This window comes from Daphnia carinata, chromosome 1 (assembly GCF_022539665.2).
Source record: "Daphnia carinata strain CSIRO-1 chromosome 1, CSIRO_AGI_Dcar_HiC_V3, whole genome shotgun sequence".
Classification (NCBI taxonomy): Eukaryota; Metazoa; Arthropoda; class Branchiopoda; order Diplostraca; family Daphniidae; genus Daphnia; species Daphnia carinata.
In genome coordinates, this window is record NC_081331.1 from 11,205,218 (window position 1) to 11,218,132 (window position 12,915).

The 12,915-nt window shown below is 37.1% G+C and overlaps 3 protein-coding genes and 2 long non-coding RNA genes across 7 annotated transcripts; 2 read left to right on the forward strand and 3 right to left on the reverse strand.

Moving 5' to 3' along the window:
* Window positions 1-15: 15 nt before the first annotated feature.
* Window positions 16-1,315, reverse strand: LOC130691413 (syntaxin-8-like). The gene is made up of 7 exons (XM_057514360.1): window positions 1,185-1,315; window positions 863-1,057; window positions 707-793; window positions 510-646; window positions 358-450; window positions 190-291; window positions 16-130 (listed from the first exon to the last, which is right to left on the reverse strand). Exons 1-7 carry the CDS (start codon window positions 1,223-1,225, stop codon window positions 63-65), a joined length of 723 nt encoding a protein of 240 aa, XP_057370343.1. The 5' UTR covers window positions 1,226-1,315; the 3' UTR covers window positions 16-62.
* A 120-nt stretch (window positions 1,316-1,435) lies between these two features.
* LOC130696283 (bestrophin-2-like) lies at window positions 1,436-3,916 on the forward strand. Its single transcript, XM_057519377.2, is given in 12 exon segments — window positions 1,436-1,505; window positions 1,815-1,960; window positions 2,019-2,129; window positions 2,200-2,380; window positions 2,439-2,559; window positions 2,621-2,707; window positions 2,767-2,921; window positions 2,990-3,112; window positions 3,184-3,232; window positions 3,235-3,290; window positions 3,378-3,437; window positions 3,506-3,916. Coding segments are annotated over 11 exon segments (1,086 nt in total). The 5' UTR covers window positions 1,436-1,505; window positions 1,815-1,850; the 3' UTR covers window positions 3,539-3,916.
* A 1,100-nt stretch (window positions 3,917-5,016) lies between these two features.
* On the forward strand, window positions 5,017-6,450 carry LOC130691522 (uncharacterized). The gene is made up of 6 exons (XR_009001243.1): window positions 5,017-5,130; window positions 5,184-5,255; window positions 5,314-5,418; window positions 5,508-5,691; window positions 5,754-6,098; window positions 6,202-6,450. It is a non-coding gene; the product is annotated as an uncharacterized LOC130691522 (long non-coding RNA).
* A 2,668-nt stretch (window positions 6,451-9,118) lies between these two features.
* Window positions 9,119-9,760, reverse strand: LOC132088301 (uncharacterized). Of its 3 annotated transcripts, XR_009421768.1 has the most exons (4): window positions 9,671-9,760; window positions 9,536-9,617; window positions 9,352-9,465; window positions 9,119-9,281 (listed from the first exon to the last, which is right to left on the reverse strand). It is a non-coding gene; the product is annotated as an uncharacterized LOC132088301 (long non-coding RNA). The 3 variants fall into 3 exon arrangements; XR_009421764.1 differs by having other exon boundaries at window positions 9,352-9,617; XR_009421765.1 differs by having other exon boundaries at window positions 9,536-9,727.
* A 1,073-nt stretch (window positions 9,761-10,833) lies between these two features.
* Window positions 10,834-12,742, reverse strand: LOC130691317 (uncharacterized). The gene is made up of 5 exons (XM_057514245.2): window positions 12,590-12,742; window positions 12,085-12,520; window positions 11,802-12,006; window positions 11,227-11,734; window positions 10,834-11,162 (listed from the first exon to the last, which is right to left on the reverse strand). Exons 2-5 carry the CDS (start codon window positions 12,361-12,363, stop codon window positions 10,991-10,993), a joined length of 1,164 nt encoding a protein of 387 aa, XP_057370228.1. The 5' UTR covers window positions 12,364-12,520; window positions 12,590-12,742; the 3' UTR covers window positions 10,834-10,990.
* Between the last annotated feature and the right edge of the window lie 173 nt (window positions 12,743-12,915).

Genomic DNA, 12,915 nt, shown 5'->3' on the forward strand with positions numbered 1-12,915 from the left:
TTTAATATGAAGACCTTGAGTTTTGACTGTAATGATATCTTAAAGCTTAACAAACTCGGAATTTAGTGTTTCGGAATAGATGCAACCACCACTATAGCAACAAATAATAATAGTATCACCATCCAATAGCCTGTATACAAAGGCAAAATAATTAAACATTGATTTCTTTACTGTCACCTTATTACATACCAAAAGTGCGATCCTTTCTGTCAACGACAGCGATGTGGGATGTCTGCTGCGCCATTCTATCCCTAGTGCGATCCACGTTGTCTGCTATATTTTCAATTAGATCTAATTTGAAAAGAAAACTTGTAAGCATGGTTTCATTTCTTGATTAAAATATCCAAACTGAAATACCATTTTGTGATTCAACTTCATCACCTATTGTCTGGGCAATTTGCCTCTGCCTACCAATAATTCTTGACAGTTCCTCTAGTCCTCTGTCTTGATCTAATGAAATATTCCACTGCAAAGACGAACAATATATCTACTCTCATATATCAACAAACCTGCTAGGATCTGGGACTGAATTTGCTTCAGCTCTCGATGAGGAATATGTTCATCAGCCATTGTTGGGATTACTGGATTTGAAGAGACTACCACCCCAGATGAAATTTTTCCAAGTGAATGGTGGTTATCTAATATACTGTTTGTCGAAAGGACTACATTCTTAAGCTTTCCCTTTTTAATGTATAAAAAGTCAAACCTGCTATTTAGAGAATTCTGAAGTTGCCTATGTTTGCTCAATAGATCTTCAAGAAGAAGGTTTCTTCTTTCTTTTTCTCTGGCAGTTCTATTTGCAAAATAAGTAAATTAAATAAGATAAATTAGCTATGCTACTGTTAAATTTATGCACACATACAACTGCTTATTTTGGGAGAGGCGTTCAAGGTGTGCTTTTAGACTCTGGATTTCACCATGAAGTTGACCCAAGCTATTCCTCAACTGGAAAGAAAGTCTTGCATACGCTTGGGAATTCTTAGGTAATTGGTCCCTTTCATTTAAAATTCCAAGTAGAGAAAAATGTAGCTTTTCTGCAGTTGAATACTGTCTTTCCCTAGGTTAATGAATATTATGTTAATGATAATACTATAGGTGAAGAATCCACTTATAATTTTTGGTTGTGTCCCAACAACACTTCAAATGTTAACGGTACATACAGTACGTAATACATATTTGTTTACCAAGTATATGTCGTATCATCGCCCAAATCGACGAGCGCCATTCTTCGATTACGTCTGCTTCTAAACTTGAGTGAAATGCCATGATGTCGAATCTCAAAATATAAACTTAAGTTTTCAAAACAGGAATGAAAAATCTGAAAATTAGGCGTGAGCCGCGTAGCTCCGTAACTTATTGTGAAATATTTACTTCCAATCTAATCCTTTACAACACGGCTGCATCTGTTGTACTGTTTCATCATTTGACATCAACATTGACGAACAGACCATCAGTCAGGTCTCACCGAATCTCAGTTCAACGAGCAACATTTACGGGGAACTAGGGTAAGTGGCTTTGATTCAACCACTAGATTTGATTACAATGATAAGCAGTAAGAATAACACTTGTGGTCGGTATCAGATCAACACATCGTGTGCTTTATTTTAAAATGCACACACGTATTTTCATATTTGGCTTTCGATTCGACAGCTAACAGAACCCATATGCATCAGAATGAAATGCAATTCGTTCTGCTGATTTCAGCGTTCGTTATACCAAATGTCGAAGTGTTATACGTTATGTAGTAAATCCGTTTTTATGTTCCTCTAGTTATACTTGAAATTTTTTGTCTATATGTTATTTATATCTGCCAGATCTGGGGGATCTGCTTCCTGTTCTATTTTCGTCTAATGGTCCTCAGCAACGAAAATACAGGATTCTCGATGCGTCCCTTGACAAATCTCATAACATCGTCGGAAAGCAATAACACGTTCGGGGAGAACTTCTCTATAATGCTTCGGTAACCAGTCGATAAATGCCGAAGAGGACATTTCAACTACAAAATTCTATCTTTATAGGTGGAAGAGAAGTGTGTACAAATTACTTTGGAAACACATGCTAATCTACTTCCTAGTCTACATATCGCTAAGCATTATCGACCAATTCATCCTTCCCGAAAACGGGAAAAGGTATTTACCTTCTCAGTTTACAAACGCTCTTCTCTTTCCATATACTCATTTTGGAATTTTCTGCTAAAAGGAATTTCAGAGTTCTGGCCGAACATTGTTCTCGCTATTCGGGGAGTATAAATCTGATGGTCATGTTGGGATTTTTTACATCAACAGCCATGCAACGCTTATTCTCCATGCAAACCACAATACCTGGCACTGCCAAATCAATTACCACATTCATTTCGTCTTTGAAACCAGACCTGATTGAGGTGAAAACATTCATTTTGGTGATAGCTTTTCAAGTAATTTTTTCTGGTGCATCCAAAGGGATCGATGATAATCGAGCAATTTACCCGATGGCAGTTACTCGCATGGGTCCTTACTTTTCGTCTCGTCTGTCGACCGCTACGTAAAATTTACCCCGATTTTAAGTCTTTGGAAGCTGCAGGTCACTTTGTTAGCTTGCTACAATTCTGTATTGTTCCACTAATTTTTTTCCCTTCATCTAGGACTATTGACGCCGGAGGAGAGGGGAATTCTGGAAGACCCCAATCAGACAAAGCAAAGTACACCTTGCGTCCTTGTTGTTTTCGATTGTAAGGAACATTAAAGACATTGCATACCACAATTTTTCATTTGATTTCTTAAAATAAAGGGATGCTGTTGCTGTTAAAGGAAACCTTCATACAAAAACGATACTTCAATGAAAGCAATTATTTGAAAAATGTGGACGCACTCATGGCATTTAAAAAAAGCTGTGGTAACGTGATTAAATTTGCCATACAGAACATTTCTCCTGCTCTCGTACAGGTGCAGCCTCTAAGTGAAACCTTTTTTTTCTCATCAACGCAATTTCACGTGTAATTTCACTTATTTAGGCTGTCGTTTTGTCTGTTTACTGTTTTGGATGTATTACTGTTATGGCCCGTATGTTTAGCAAGGAAAATGCTCCTATGTCTAGCGCCTTCATTTCCTACGTTCCAGTACTACCAGCCATGCAGGTAGTAGATAAAAGGAGGAAGTCTGATTTATGTCAACAGCTAACTAATGTTTATCCCGTCAATGGTTGCAGTTCTTTATTTATTTCGCCTGGCTCTGTTTTGGCAAAGCTGCGCTAGATCCTTTGGAGATGACGAAGACGATATTGATGTCCCCCAAATGGTCAAACTACATATCGAGGTAAGTAAAGCTGATTGTACATGAGTTTGAAACTTTATACTTCTTTTTCAAATCAAATCGTTGAATAAAAATACAACAATTTTCTAGAACGCTGAGAGATTAAAAGGTCTTTACGGAATGCATCTCGAGAAAGTTTTTCCTAACTTGGTAAGCGCTTCGACATAGTTTTCATCTAAAAATTCGTGCTGATAAAAACGTCTGTTCTAACATTACAGCCACAAAAACACTATAATTCAACCCCCGTATAAGGTAGTTTACGAACTTCAAAGGTGTGGAACAGAATGCCAAATACATCGCAAAAAAATTTGCATTTTTCGTTACTCCAGAAGAAATTCTCTATACTGTGATCAGCAACCGAACAAAAAAAGCCCACTTTCTCTTTGTAGTTCAAATCTTAAAATATTAAGGCTTCCTTCGAAGCAAAATGCCCTTCTTGTCTTTTTGTTATTTTTCCTTTACTGGTTGAAAAACATTTATGAATAAACAAGAAATCTGTCGTCTTGTTTTCACCGGTGGAATTTCACGAATGCAACAGACAAAAATTTAAGTTCGATATACATTTGGTTATCTTAAATGTTGCGGAACCCATTCTTCCATGTATGATGTATCAGAAGGAATCCTTAGCACGATTCTGGATCCACAACACACATTACAGCTCTTGGAATGCAATAAAAGTAAAGAAGTGAATGATGAAGTGTTGTTAGTGCCCTCAAACTTAATTTTTGGTTTTATACGTTTAATTAAAAAACTATAAGACCCATTGGAAAATGAACTTGATTTCCGTGATTTTCATTCAATTTTGAATCGAAATCATGTATTTCAAGTGATATTTAAATTTTGACCAAAAATCAAAAAGTGGGAAGGCTATGGCCTTCCTTCTTTTGTCAAAATCCGCAAAAAATGAAAACCCCTAGAAACCGATAAAGATCACACTGCACGACTCAAATCAAACGCTGAATTCGATCGAATGGTTTATTTTCTCGTCAAACCAACTGTTTTTTGCAATAAACGGAAACAAAATGCTGGTATGGCACATATTTAGGTTTGTTGTTTTTTACGATTTATTAAAAAACTATAAGCCGTAGAAAAAAATAGACGAAAAAATATGTGATTTGCATTTAATTTTGAAGCTAAATCATGTATTTTTATAGCTATACCTAGATGTTTCGAAAAAAATTAAATAGGCGATAAGGCCGGGCTTATTTTGTCGGGCTTAATTTTTAGTACGGCAGAAATTCAGTCTTGTAATTTTGACATTAAATTTGATTTAAATTAATCTAAAATAAAGCGTTGATTTCAGGAAAAATATTTGTTTTCTCGTCAAGCCAGCCGTTTGTGTAATAAATGAAATTAACGCGAATCTGGCGCGCCAGCAATTATCGTCCGGTAGCTCCATATAGCCTTACCACTTTTGTCAACATCGGCCAAAAACGGCATCTCTTGAAATTGAAAAAATCACACGACATAATCAGAATTGAACGCTGACTTTGATTAAGTGATTTTTTTTCTCAGCCGATTTTGAAATAAAAGGAACAACGGGCTTTCGGCGCACCAACTTTATGTTCTGGTTTTTACATTTTTAAAAATAAATGTAAGCCTAATGGAATATGGCAATCCTTTTTATATGGCAATCCGTTTTACATAAAAAAAAAAAAAAAATCACACTTTTTTCTCTTTTTTCTACCCGTAGCCATCTACCAGTCGGTTTCGTTATTATAGGCATGTAAGCAATTTGAGTTAATTGTATCCCATTAGCAGTTAATTGAGTAGCGTGGCTGGAGAAAAACTCGTGGCTGGAGGAACAATTGAAAAATGGATAAGATAATACAACAAAAGGATGGTAAGTATAAAGATTATTATATTGGTTTTCAATTATTAATTATTGTTTATTAGATCAAATTATGAAGCTGCAGGCCCAATTATTGGAACAACACAAAATATTGGATAACAGCAATGCTAAGGATGGTAAGGCCTAATACGTAATGATTCTATTTATTTGCTTTTATTCATTTGTGTTTTGTAGCTCAAATTTTGAGTCTACAAGCTCAGCTAGGGGAAAAGAACAAATTGGAACGGAACAGTTTCCAAACAGTGAAGGAGGTTTTTCCAAACTCAAACCTAACTGAACGTGAGGATGAATTGGCATTAGGCCTAAACTTTTCAAATAAGAATTCAAAATAAGTATAGAATTTTAACAAACAATTATTTATTGTTTAGTTATTCAGTCTACCACCTGACAGTGTGTTAAAGTTAAATTCTGTTAGTGGTGCACTAAAAGAATTGTTAGTAATAAGTCCATGCAGCGAAGGAAGTGAACAATTGTGGGACCGTATTTGGGCTGAAAATGGGTGTGGTACGGAAACCCAGAAATAGCACGAGTTCAACATAAAACATGAATTAGGTACTTTTCGGTTTTTTGTCTATCAAAAGAGTATTTTTAATGCTATTATTTTGCATTCACAGAATTTTAGTGGGGGATCAAGTCAAGTCTCGAAGTGTAACAGGATGGAAGAGTGAGCCTACAGTTGAAAAACACTGAAAGTGCATTACCATTAAGGTATGAGGTAAAGTAATAGAGTATGCAAATTGTCTAATGAGAAGTACCATCTTGTGTGAATGAATCCTGTGTAACAACAATCCTTTATAGTTCTGTTATAGCTAGAAGCCTCAAATAATTCTGCTTCTCTTGCTAAAGAACAACTTGTCCTTTACACTCAGAGTGTTGGTGAAGCTGGGTACTTAAATGGCCCTAAAGATGTTTCACTTCACTGGCATTGCAGCGATGAACATCATACATGGACTCTTTAGGTATGAAAGGAATTTTCTTGAAAAATTTTTGAATTTATGATGAAGCTTTTCTCCTCCTTTTTGCCAACCATGTCTAATCTACAAAAAAAAAATTATCCAATAGGAAAGGATTTTCAGCATACTGGGAACACAACTATCAACAATGCAACATTCTAGGGGTGTTATTTTATCCTTCAAGAGCCTTATACAATGATTTTCATCTACAATTTGTATGGCCTTTCCCGAGCTTCTGCCAGAAGTTGAATCTATGAGTCATGTAAGTCACATGAGCAACAATTGAGATGCTTAATGGTGTTGTTTTTCTTTTCTCAGTGTAGGTTAATAGTAACATTGGATCTGAAAAAATTCTTGGTTGGGGCAAGACACTGAATAAATTGTTGTAATGATTGGATGGATGACATGATATTTCTATACTTCATTCGGATTCCCGAGACGGTATTTGATATTTAAAAAATTGAAGTGCATATCTGGGCTCCCTTCCTTTCCGTAGCCCCGTTTCCCCTTGACTCGTAATAAGCCCGTAGGGGGTCATGCCCCTACTGTACGGTATATATAAAAACAACATATACCGAGGTTTGGAGGGCTCTGGCCGGAAAGGGGACGTGGGGTGCCGCTTCGTCCGATGATGTGTTCACGGAGGGTGACGTGGCTGCCCACAAATCCGAACTAAAGGTTAATCGCTCCTGTAAAAATGTTCCAAATCTTCAGCTCTTCTTCCGGCTTCTCTTAGCCAATCACCGGGTAATCTCCCCGGTGGGTCAACAAGGCAGTGTCTCCCCCTGCCTGGGTTGACGGCAACTTTTGAAAGGGCTATTGTGCCTTTTTAAAGTTGCAAAAATAATTGTAATGTGCAGAGAATTGTCAATAAAATTTTTTTTATAAAATATTTTTTGCAAAATTCGTTTCTTTCATTGTCTGTATTCGCTGTGTTCACACGTTACACTTTTTATATTTAGCTTGCTTAATTCACCTTTATTGTTTTTGTCACCTTTGATGGTAAGCATTGTTTCCATTGGTTTATCGTTTATCTGTAAGTATTATTTATTACACTCTTTGAATTTGAGAGACTCTCTCTTGAGATTCAAGGAACAATCTGGATATTTTATGAAGTAATTTTGTATTTTGTTTTAATCGTATGGGAACCGATCCCCAGACATTCAGCGTGCAACGCCGATGCTCTAACATTGAGCCACGAGATACATCTAAATATTTTATTATCGCATATCATATGTTATCGTCTAGGATGTTTATGCAGTCTTTCACAACTATATGTTTATCTTTCTTTTGCTTCCATAAGGTTCTTAGCTCTGTGGTAGAGCTTTTATCTGCGATACCTGTTACCCTGTGTTCAAACCTCAGTAGATGTGTAAAAATGAAGTAGAATAATGTAGAAGAGTATATTGCAGAATTGCATTTCAGTTTTATTCTAAGTGTAAATGCAAGTCCACAAGTGACTAGAAAAAAAAGCCAACTTAAAATCATATGATTCGTGGCTCATTGGTAGAGCATCGGCGAGGTATGCCGAACATCCAGGGTTCGATCCCTGGATAATAATAGAATGCTTACAGATAAACGATAAACCAATACCCGTCACCTTACCATCAAATGTGACAAAAACAAATAAAGCAAAGCCAAAAAAAAAAAATTGATAAATGCAATGTGTGAACAAAGCTAACACAGACAATGAAAGAAACGAATTTTGCAAAAAATATTTTAGAAAAAAAATTTTATTGACAATTCTCTGCACATTACAATTATTTTTGCAACTTTAAAAAGGCACAATAGCCCTTTCAAAAGTTGCCGTCAACCCAGGCAGGGGGAGACACTGCCTTGTTGACCCACCGGGGAGATTACCCGGTGATTGGCTAAGAGAAGCCGGAAGAAGAGCTGAAGATTTGGAACATTTTTACAGGAGCGATTAACCTTTAGTTCGGATTTGTGGGCAGCCACGTCACCCTCCGTGAACACATCATCGGACGAAGCGGCACCCCACGTCCCCTTTCCGGCCAGAGCCCTCCAAACCTCGGTATATGTTGTTTTTATATATACCGTACAGTAGGGGCATGACCCCCTACGGGCTTATTATGAGTCAAGGGGAAACAGGGCTTCAGAAAAGAAGGGAGCCCAGATATGCACTTCAATTTTTTTAATATCAAATACCGTCTGGGGAATCCGAATTAAGTATAGCAATGTCATGTCATCCATCCAATCAATACAATTTATTCAGTGTCTTGCCCCAACCAAGAATCTTTTCAGATCCAATGTTACTATTAACCTATATTGAGAAAAGAAAAACAACACCGTTAAACACATCAATTGTTGATCATGGAACTTACATGACTCATAGATTCAACTTCTGGTGGAAGCTTGGGAAAGGACATACAAATTGCAGATTAACTTCATTGTATAAGGCTCTTGAATGATAAACTAGCACCTGTAGAATGTTGCATTGTTGATAGTTGTGTTCCCAGTACATGAAAATCCTTTCCTATTGGATAAAATTTTTTTTGGTAGATAAGACCTGGTTGGCAAAAAGGAGGAGAAATTCTTCGTCATAAATTCAAAATTATTTGAAGAAAAATCCTTTCATACCTAAAGAGTCCATGTATGATGTTCATCTCTGCAATAGCAGCAAAATTAAAACATCTTTAGGGCCATTTAAGTACCCAGTTTCCCCAACACTCTGAACGTAAAGGACAAGTTGTTCTTTAGACAGAGAAGCAGAATTATTTGAGGCTTCTAGCTGTGACAGAACTATAAAGGATTGCTGTTGTACTGGATTCATTAACACAAGATGGTACTTCTCATTAGGCAATTTGCATTACTCTATTAATTTACCTCACACCTTACGGTAATGCACTCTCAGTGTTTTTTCATCTGTAGGCTCACTCTTCCATCCTGTAACACTTCCAGACTTGATTTGATCCCCGTTAAAATCTGTGAATGCAAAATAATAGCATTAAAAATACTTTTTCGATAGACAAAAAACCGAAAAGTACCTAATCCATGTTTCATGTTGAACTTGTGCCATTTCTGGGTTTCTGAACCACACCCATTTTCGGCCCAAATACGTTCCCACAATTGTTCAGTTCCTTCACTGCATGAGCTTATTACTAACGATTCTTTTAGGGCAGCACTAACAGAATTTAAATTTAACACACTGTCATGTGGTGGACTGAATAACTAAGCAATAAATAACTGTTTTTTAAAATTCTATACTTATTTTGAATTCTTATTTGAAAACTTTAGGTACCTGGCTGTGTTCGCCTAATGCCAACTCATCCTCACGTTCAGTTAGAGATGAGTTTTGAAAAACCTCCTTCACTGTTTGGAAACTGTTCCGTTCCAATTTGTTCTTTTCCCCTAGCTGAGCTTGAAGACTCAAAATTTGAGCTACAAAACACGAATGAATAAAAGCAAATAAATAGAATCATTACGTGTTCGGCCTACGATCCTTAGCTTTGTTATCTAATATTTTGTGTTGTTCCAATAACTGGGCCTGCAGCTTCATAATTTGATCTAATAAACAATAATTAATAATTGAAAACCAATATAATAATGTTTATACTTACCATTTTTTTGTTTTATTATCTTATCCATTTTTCAATTGTTCCTCCAGCCACGCGTTGTTCTCCAGCCACGCTACTCAATTAACTGCTAATGGGATACAATTAACTGAAATTACTTACATGCCTGTAATAACGAAACCGACTGATAGATGGCTACGGGTAGAAAAAAGAGAAAAAAGTGCGTTTTTTTTTTTTTCCGCCATTTTTTTTTTTTTTTTATGTAAAACGGATTGCCATAAAAAACGACATCTCTTGGAATTCGACAAAAATCCCAGAGTATAATCAAAATTTGACGCTGATTTCGATTCAGTGATTGGTTTTCTCATTAGAGCAGCCGTTGCAAAAATAGTTAGAAAACAAGATATATTTCTGCTGCATCACGCTAGCGCTGTAGCGTACTGGCGCGCTAGCATGGCGATACATATTCGATGTATTTCAAAAACAATTGACTTAATGAAAAAAATAGCAATTTTCCCACAATTAGCATTCAATTTTGCGTATATCCTGTAGTATTCAATCAACTCTGATGAGTTTCAGTTTTTGCAGAAAAAAAATTTTAAGTCCGACTAAATAATAAGCCCGACTAAATAATAAGCCCAATTTTTTTTTATTTTTTCGTTTTTTACGTTTATTTTAGAAATCATGAGGCCAATTGGAAAATAAATTTGATTTTCGTAACCAGCACTCAATTCTCAATCGAAATCGTGTATTTTAAGTGAAATTTAGATTTTGGCCAAAAATGAAAAAGTGAGAAGGCTATAGCCTTCCTACTTTTGTCAAAATCGGACAAAAAAGACATGTCTTGAAATTCGACGAAAATCGCACAGTGTAATGAAAATTGAATGCTGATTACTATTCAGCTATTGGTTTTTTCATTAAACCAACCATTTAAAAAATAAAATAAAATAAAGAGATGTTAGCAACCCAACAAACCCACCAAAAACTCGAGCTTATTTTGTCGGACTTATTTTTTGAAAATAATCCATGAAAAACGATAAAGTTCCTCATTTCAATATTTTCAAGATAAAGGTCTTTCATATTTGCGACTTTACGACAGATCATTCTTCAAACCCATACTATCATCGTTGCAACGGAAGCGAATGATCTTGATACCGGTTCCGCTGCTTATTTTGTTTGAAGGTGTCGTAGACTTCAAATAATTAATAACTTTAGGCCTATTGTAGATTTATTTTGAACACAAACACTTTTTCTTACCAAGTAGAAAGTACGTATTACGAAGAGATTTCAAGGCCGAAATAGGAAATAATGGTATCTAATAATATATACGTAGAGCAATACGTTTTCGGGAGGGGTTTTTTTCAATTAAAAGCGAGGTCGGCATGAATTTGTAGCTCTGTCGAATTGATAAGATGGTCCACAGCTGGCAGGACCTCTGTCGCTTCCACACTGCCCATTAGCTTGCAGGAAATCGTTCGGTCGGCAACCGAATCCAGGCCTAGACGGCCGATGGACATCACGTGTTGGTCTGCTCGGGCTGTAAACAAGAATTCAAAATCAGATATTTTTGTTTCGAACAGAATGAAGGGCAAGAAGCTTACACCAAAGGATTTGTGCACTTGAAATTGTTTCCGTTACGATTGCCCAGTTGACAGGGATTCAGCATAGATGTCGGGAATACACTGCTTTGTTGAACTATTCCAAAACTAGCTTGTCTCCGGTTCCTCGATAGCTGTTGACTTCGAAAAAATGTAACACTCTTTTTTACGGGTTCTTCAGATGTGTGATTGTAGAGCTCGTCTAAAAGAGCATTTTCCTTTGATGAAGAAAAATACGGTGTCGTTGGATCCTCTATGTTGAGACACTGTCCTTCAGCCTGAAAGATATTGTAACCGAAGAGTTCAGAATACGAGCAAGGACCACGAGTTCCTAAAGCATAGCAGAAGCCATCATCATCATCATCATAGCCTATGGTCCTCGATTCTTTAGCAGGCACGAGTTGCAGGAGAAAATCTTGATAGTATCTGTCAAGAGATGGACAAGTGTTGGAACCGCATTCCAATTTTCCCGACGAACTGACTGTCACCACTTTATCGTATGGACACGGTCCTGTAGAGAAATCGGTGCGAGAAATTAAAATCGAAATCCAACAAATGATTTCGTCATGTTTTTGTACCTTGAGTAAACAAAGGAACGCAATCATCTTTATCCGAAGGGAAAGGATATTGTCCAATCGGACAATCGCATATTGGATCTCCGTAAGCTGAGTAATATAGACGTCGACCTCCCTGGCATTCGTACGTATCGTAGATATCGTGACAAAGCCCGTCGCGACCAACAAATACTCGTTCTCTGCCACACAAGCGAGGAGTGCATTTTCCCTGAAAGTAGAACAGAAAAAATTGATTGATTGCACGTTTTATACATTAAGAATTTTCGGTTATCGAAAAAGTACCCACCTCGTAGGTATACGGGTCGACCGTTACCCAGTACAGCAAACTTTTGCACGGTCCTTTTTTCAAAACAGGGTAACAATATCCGTCGTCCTTAAATCGAACAGCGTAGTCTCCGCAACCATCATCAGGGAATGAAGCATTTGATGGCTTTTTGTTTTGGGGAATGCTTGCAGCATCATAAGTTGGATAACTATTATAAGAAGTTCCAGGGGAGCTGGGGTAGGTTGAATTGCTTGCCAATGCCAGTGAGAAAGCAGCCATAAATATCACTGCGGCAAACATGTTTCTAATGTAATTAGAAGACACACAGAAACTGATGTTGGTCTTGAGATTGGCCTAGTTGATTTTCCCCCGAAACAAGTTTGTCTCGGGTTTTCCCCTGGACTTTATCTAATGACAAACTCGATTCGGTTTTTAATTCGTTGCTGCCCACCGATTTCTAAAAATAACAAATAATTATGTTTAAAAAACGTTGACAAACTTGTTTCCGGCTACGCTATCTAAATACCGTATTTGATGGAAGAACAGTCACACCACACTGGTCGGAATACGAGTAGCTACTGTTAGCCAATGGCGAGTTGATTTACAAGGGATTCTTAGTTTGAACTGGTCGGTCTTCAAGAACGCGCTTGGAACCCGTCCACAGCCAAAGGGGAATTAAGATAGACTAACCAGTTCGGTTTAGCTCCTGCCCCTTTTCGGTTTTTCCGTAAAAAAAAGACATTGATTGTCACACTTCAGCAACAACCCTTCGTACGGCATAATTGGAAAAGAGAAAGGAGGCGGTAAACCCTGCAAACCCCGCAAGTGTAAATCATCTACGACGTTTTGTTA

Coding starts and splice junctions, on each gene's coding strand:
- LOC130691317 (XM_057514245.2), bottom strand. CDS start 12,363: ATGTTTGCCGCAGTGATATTTATGGCTGCTTTCTCACTGGCATTGGCA. Junction 12,007..12,084: donor TCGACCCGTATACCTACGAG/GTGGGTACTTTT, acceptor TTCTACTTTCAG/GGAAAATGCACTCCTCGCTT. Junction 11,163..11,226: donor AAGTGCACAAATCCTTTGGT/GTAAGCTTCTTG, acceptor TCTTGTTTACAG/CCCGAGCAGACCAACACGTG.
- LOC130691413 (XM_057514360.1), bottom strand. CDS start 1,225: ATGGCGCTCGTCGATTTGGGCGATGATACGACATATACTTG. Junction 794..862: donor CTCTCCCAAAATAAGCAGTT/GTATGTGTGCAT, acceptor TTTTGCAAATAG/AACTGCCAGAGAAAAAGAAA. Junction 647..706: donor CAGAATTCTCTAAATAGCAG/GTTTGACTTTTT, acceptor TTCGACAAACAG/TATATTAGATAACCACCATT.